The sequence below is a fragment of the Antrostomus carolinensis genome, unplaced genomic scaffold (genome assembly GCF_000700745.2).
Source record: "Antrostomus carolinensis isolate BGI_N321 unplaced genomic scaffold, ASM70074v2 scaffold21653, whole genome shotgun sequence".
Taxonomy (NCBI): domain Eukaryota; kingdom Metazoa; phylum Chordata; class Aves; order Caprimulgiformes; family Caprimulgidae; genus Antrostomus; species Antrostomus carolinensis.
The window spans coordinates 282-6,991 of NW_010307654.1; the positions used below are offsets into that span (position 1 = coordinate 282).

At 53.1% G+C, this 6,710-nt stretch overlaps 1 protein-coding gene across 1 annotated transcript in view; it reads right to left on the reverse strand.

Annotated features, from left to right (window-relative positions):
- Window positions 1–2,997: 2,997 nt before the first annotated feature.
- FAM234A (family with sequence similarity 234 member A) overlaps window positions 2,998–6,710 on the reverse strand; it is an 11,760-nt gene continuing 8,047 nt past the window's right edge. Inside the window, 6 exon segments of the mRNA XM_010165510.2 lie at window positions 2,998–3,236; window positions 3,393–3,495; window positions 4,805–4,957; window positions 5,381–5,459; window positions 5,859–5,999; window positions 6,268–6,406. Coding sequence (XP_010163812.1) covers window positions 3,025–3,236; window positions 3,393–3,495; window positions 4,805–4,957; window positions 5,381–5,459; window positions 5,859–5,999; window positions 6,268–6,406 — 827 coding nt within the window. The 3' untranslated portion in view covers window positions 2,998–3,024.

Here is a 6,710-nt window from a genome sequence, read left to right on the forward strand (position 1 = left end):
TGGGGTGCAAATCCAGGTCGCGGAGCCCCACGCGGGGTGCAGGGAGGGGCTGGCCCAACTCAGTTATCCAACTCCAGCCTCCCCACGCTCCCTTCTCCCCGTCCATCACCCACCTGCAGCGGGACAGGGCAGCAGGCAGCACCTGGGGGCAGAGTCACAGCCACCTCAGCCATCAAAGCATCACCAAGACACCTGGATCCCTCCCAGTAAGTGGGATTTCTTTGGGAAATCACACAAAGGGCTGCCAAAAAAATCCCCGAGTCTTGCATAACCTCAGCTGGACCAACAAAAAGCAGGGCACGGTTTACAAACAATGCAAAAGAGGATTTATTGAAACCATCCAGGTTAGACCAAGTCCTACAGGGCACGAGTTGCAATAAGTTAAAGAACCAAACCAAAGAGTCTTAGTGTTAAAAACCACACTAACACATAACACAGTGATATATGCCGTCATCACCCAGCTGAGTTATTGAATCAAGGCACAAAGTCAGTCATTAAATATTGCAAAAAAAAAAACAATTACACAGGGAAATAAGCTGGGAAAAGGACTTGTTTTGTTAAGAAGGTGTTGGTTTGGCACTGATGCATTTAATTGAGCTGCCACAGGGAAATCTGCGTTTCCAAAGTATTTGGAAACATTTATGAACAACTTAAAGCCAGAAAAGCCCCTCAAAAGCCAAAAATCCTGCTCTCCTGAAGGAACATTCAGTGTACCCATGGGAAAGGTCAGGTCTGGGCAGGGATCTGAGGAAGGAGAGAGCTGAGAATGCTGTGACTGCGGGGAGAATACGGCCCGGGCACCTCGCTCCCTGCCAGGGGCATGTCAGTGGGATACAACCCCCTGGGGGTCCCACAGCCACACTCCCAGCTCAGCCCCAGCCAGCGGGAGGGCAGGATGAATCCCACCCTCACAGCCCGGCTTCTGCAGGGCCAGCGCAGCCCCTGATCCCTGCAGAGCTGCTGTGGACTTCCAGGCTCCACATCTTCATCGTGCTGGGCAAAGAGGCAACTGAAGCCAGGGGACATGGCAGGGGACATGCCTACACCCCCAGACTCAGAAAACAGTTTGGAAATTGAGGAACAGAGGAGGAAACCCACCATTGTGAGTCCAGGGTGTTTTGGGGGTTGCAGAGTGCTCTCCTGGGAGACACCCCAGGGGTGGGCTCCCCACCAGCACAGCTCTGCAGAGGCCCACAGCTCTCCTCCTACACGGCTCCTTGGACTGCCTGAGCTACAGGTCATGGGGCAGAGAGAGCCAGGGCACCCTTTGGGCAACTGCTGGGCCAGCTGGCAGGAGGAGAGCATCCAGGCGGACCCCTGACCCTGCAGCTCATTTCACTGCCAGACTGGGAGAGCTGAAGCTGCGGGCATGAGCCTGGGTGACACCAGCTGCCAGAGCCAGGAGCTGCCCCGCTGCAGGTTCAAGCTCAGCAGTTGCCACAAGAGAAGAATTGATGCTTGACCCTACACAAGCCAGCTTCAGTTTCTCATCCTACAGTATTTCCACACACACATCCCCATCTGGGACTGGGCAAAGGTGGGAGGCAATGGCCAAACCCTCTCTGGTACCACAGAACTCGAGGTTATTTTTAGGGTGTGTGTTTTGTGTCTCACCAGCCAGGTGGATGCCCAGCACCACACGGACAGGGCTCGCCCTCGGGGTGGCTGGTGTGAGGACTGCAGCCTTCAGGACTGAGCAGCCGATTGAAAACATTTCCCAGGCTTTGCACCTCATTTCTACTCCCCACACCATCACCCACCGAGGAATGGGGCAGAGCAAACACACCACGCTGCAGAAGTTTCCAGGGGAGACATCAACATCACACAGCAGCTTGTCCCATTCCCTCGGGTTTCCAGGCTGGACAGAGGGAACTGCACCTGAAGATCCTCACCCAGCAATCCCGAGGGCAGGGAGGGAGCACAGAGCTCCAGAGAGTTTGCTTTGTTTCCCCGAGTGACCCATGTCCTACAGCCTGTCAACCCCCTGGCTGAGGGGACAGGGCTCAGAGATGGGTCCTCAGCAGCTGCAAGACTGGAAGGGTATTTGCAGGAGGGCTGGCATTGCCACGCAGGTACAGGGCTCCCCAGAGCAGCAAGCCCAGCTCCCAGGCAAGGTTAAAGCGCAATTCTACTCTGAAAACACATCCTAGATTCCCCCAGCACCTCAAAACCAGTAGCAGAGGTGGAGGCTGTGCCAGCAGGGATCAGCCAGCCTGGACTCAGGGTGGTTTTCAGATCACCTAGAATCAGACTGGGGATGGGAGGAACACTGGTGCCTAACTCAGGGTGGGAGACCAGCTCCCTTTCTGTGTCACCAACACTGCACGGCCTAGCTGGAAAGGAAGCAACAGAGGAGGCTTCTGACTGCAGAGTGGGGCACATGGGCTGTTTTTAGGAGAAAAGACCATTTTCTAAGTAGAGTGACACTTTAACCCGTGCTCCGCTGGCCCGGGTGACACTAGCCACATCATCAGCCACAGCTGGGGTCTAGCACTACACACACTCCACGACTACCAAAGCAGGGGCCCAAATCCAGGAGAGGGCAATCGCAAATCAACCTGCACCCAAGCGCCTCTCCCCCAGCCAGGAGAGCTGACTCAGAGAGGAAACCCAACACCACACATCAAAGCTCCACTTCTCACGCAAGCACCCCAGAAATAACCAACTCCTGCATCCCCAGCAAGCTAGTGTTTTCCTCCAGACACAGGCTGAGTCAGCACAGTTCTGTGGGCACAGAGGGATCGACGGGAAAGCCCTCTTCCCCGAGCTGACAACACTTCAGTGGTGGCCAAGCACTGAAGTCCCATCAGCTCTGAGGACAGATGCCCTGGCAGCTGCCCCCACAGCCTGGGCGTCCGCAGACACTGGGGGTGCTTCCCCACCAGCCACGCTTTGGTTTGCGGCCCAAGAAGGGCAGCTTCCCGTTTGAATTGGTGACCTGGGTTTGGGGAGAGCGCGGCTGCAGGGGAGAGGCAGCCTGGAGACGCCTGGGCCCGGGCAGCCCCTCCCCCTCCCTCTGCAAGCTCACACTCGGCTGTGGAATCGCATCCTGTAGAGACGGTCGCGGACGTACTGCTTGCTGTCCACAGCCACCTGGCTCAGCCAGATCACCCTGCTCTCAGAGACATCCTCCTTCAGCTTACGCTTCATCAGAGACACCGAGCCGGGCTCCTCGCTGGGCTGAGGCCCCCTCAACAGCACGTAGCAGGCATGACGGCTCCGTTCAAACAGCGTGGCTGTAACACAGAGCGGAGGGAAAAGCCCAGCCTAAGGTCTCTGCGTTCACACTGGTCACCAGACCCAACACTGCACACCCACAGAGTCCAGGAGGCACCAGAAGGCCAGTGTCCTCCTGCACCTCCTCCATGGAGGGCTGGAAGGAGAGGACTTACCATCGAATGCAATTATTTGGTCTGTGCTATTGCGGAGCTCCAACAGGACATTAGTGTAGGAAGGATGGAAAAGATACAGCTTCTGGAGAGGAGCTCTGGATCTCTGCAACCAACGGGACACTATCAGGACATGGACCCACATGTTATCCCAGAGACAACAGCAGCACCAGGCTCCCCTATGACTCACACTCGACAGAATACATCCAGTCAGATACTTGTCCACGTCTGCCCAACTCATCCTGTCTGACGCCACCAGTACTAGCACTGGGATTTTGTTTACTGCTTCGTGCTCTCCTCCCCACCCCAAGCTTCCTGCAAATAATGAGCAGAGGGCTGGAGCACCTCTCTTATGAAGAAAGGTTGAGGGAACTGGGCTTGTCTAGCTTGGAGAAGGCTCCAGGAAGACCTGACTGCAGCCTTACAGTACTTGAAGGGAGTTTATGAACAGGAGGGAGAGCAACTTTTTGCATGGGCAGATAGTGATGGGACAAGGGGAAATGGTTTTAAACTGAGAGATGGGAGATTTAGGTCAGATATTAGGAGGAAATTTTTCACCCAGAGGGTGGTGAGGCACTGGAACAGGTTGCCCAGAGAAGCTGTGGATGCCCCATCCCTGGAGGCATTCAAGGCCAGGTTGGATGGGCCCCTTGGCAGCCTGATCTAGTGGCTGGCAAACCCTGTCCACAGCAGGGAGTTTGGAACTAGATGATCTTTACGGTCCTTTCCCACCCAAACCATTCAGTGATTCTATTAAATAGGCCAGGCTGCTACAGGCAGGAGACAGATTTTTGCCTTAGGGCTGGTAGAGTCAGCAAGGAGAGCACAGGAAGCTCAGCTGGTGCTCAGGCATCCTCCAAGGCACAACCTGTCACTGATGCTGCCAGCCACTGACCCAAAGGGCTGTTTCACAGCTGAGCTGTGCATCGAGCCTGCCAGACTCTGCCTGACCACAGAGAGGACATTCACGTGGCTGTGGGAGATCCCTGTGAGCAGTACTGCTGCGGGAGGCTCCAGGCCAAACAGCAGCAACTTGAGGTACCAAGCCAGCAGCCTCTCACCTCACCTCCAGTACCACACCAAGGCAGGGCTCTGGGCAATCCAGTGACTTTGGTCATAGAGCCACTAAATCCCTTTTCTCCATGTAGCCAGGCTGAGGATGGCAAAAGCCACCAGCAGCTGCTAGCAGGGACATTGCTATGGACACTGTGAGGACCCAGTACAGAGCAGATCACAGGCAGAGGTCTGCCTGCTTCTAGCAGACCAGACTGGTCAGTGACCCCACACCCAGCGCAGGAGGCCAGAGAGTTAGTGGAACAGACAGATGCGAATGTGAAGGCTGGGAAAAGGGAATTGCTCCACCCAATTCTGGCCCAAAGTCTGGAGAGCAGCAACCATTCAGCAGCACTACTCACCGTTTCGTTTCCTGGTGCCTGGTATTCACCCCAGATGAGGAAGGTGGAGCGGTGATCAGCAGTAGAAAGTGTGGCTGGCGCAGGGCTCTCTGCTCTTGAGTTCAGCTTCAGGTCCCACTGGACTACTCCAGATCCACTCTCAACAATCATAACCTAGCAGGGAAGGAAGAAAAGGAACTCATATCAAAGAGCTCTAACGAGACATGAGAGAGAAGTCAAGTCAGCTGTCTGTACTCCACACTGTCTACAGGAACAAGTATCTGACACATGGGAAGATAAGGAAATACTTGAAGCTGAGCATCACAGAGCTGTGAGACCTGGGGCAGGCCACATTAAAGTCACAAGTTTTGCAGCTATCTCAAGGGGTTCAAAGCTCTGTCATTGAAGCCTCTTGCTGAGAAAAGAATTAAAGTGCCTGAGCTGGCTCCAATAATATGTTGAAAGAGATCCTTTCCCAGCCTAAAGCTTCCTAAAATCAGCCAGAGGGAACACATTCCACCAGCTGCCCTTGACTCGATGCCTGCTTGAGCCGAGACACGCAGAGAAAAGGGAAGTTAAAAGGAAGAGTGTTCAAACCTTCTTTCTGTTGGGTCCAATTTCACTCTCAAGGACAATGCCAAGAACATCAGGTTTGTAATAACCAAGCAGCGGCTCACTAAGGGAGAGAAAGAAAACAGACAGATCACCACACACCCTGATGGCTTGGGCATACCTTGTTCCTTCAGAGCAGCCTCTATCCTCCCAGCAGCTCTCCTGGTAAGAGACTTGGCTGCTGTGTGAGGTTAGTCTGGTACCACTCCCAGCTCTGAGCACGGTCCTAAGACAAGAGTATCCCAGCAGGCACAGATGAAAAATCAAAGCTTTGGGCTCCTCCATTTTGAAATGGCATCTGATATTTGCTAGAAGGGGACACATAATCCAGTAAGTGTGATCCAGGTATGACCACAGAGCAGGCTCTTGTGTATCAAATTAATTTTTAAAATGGCATCTTTTAGGACACTGCTGCTGCTGGGAGTCTGGAAATGTCTCATCCAACCCACATGGGTGACACTACCTCACAACACGGGACACGTTGAGGGTCCACAAGGTCTGAAGATTTCGTGTGTTGATGAGTGTAGCCATCTCTGAGCTCACAACCAAGATGTTCTCCCGTAATCGCCCAGGAATTTTTGCCAGGTGACGAATGTCTCCAGAGCTGAACAAGGACAGAGAAATGATTACACTTTCTAGACTGTGGATGGTTTTATTGTGGGGTTTTGTTTTTTTTCCTGCACCCCAGCCTGCTGTCCCCCCTTTCCTGTGAAACCCTGACCAGGCCATCACCACCAGCCCTCTCCCTGAGCTTTGGATGTGCTCCTAGTCCAAAAGCCAGGTAGCCAGGAAAGAACAAAGCCCCAACAGGCCATCCTGTCAGGAACACTGCTACCCTGCAATCCACCAGCAACCCAGACACAATCTCCCACCTCAGAAGGGATAAGCGGTGCGTGGTGCGGTCAATGATCTTCTCCCACTGAGGATCTTGCTCAAGGCTGGGAAGTTTAATTTCCATCCCAGTTGCTGCACTGTAGAGATCTTTGAGGGAATATGCATAGACAGAGTTTTCTGTGCAAAAAAAGCAAGAATGAGGGAGATAAGTTAACCTGCCCTTGCTCTGAACTCTACTATTTTCCAGATCTGGCAGATCAACTATATTTTTAGGGCTTGCATCACAGAGTGGTAGTGGTATTTTGAGACTCAAGCCTGCTTTTGAATGCTATTAACATCTTATCTGTTCATAATCCAAGTGTTCCACAGTAATCATTTGCTATAAATGACTACTTAAATCTTACATTCCCAAGATTTTTCAAATAAAATGACTCTTAGTTTAAGCAGAATCCCCCCCTTCTCTTGGCCTTGAATAGCTCTT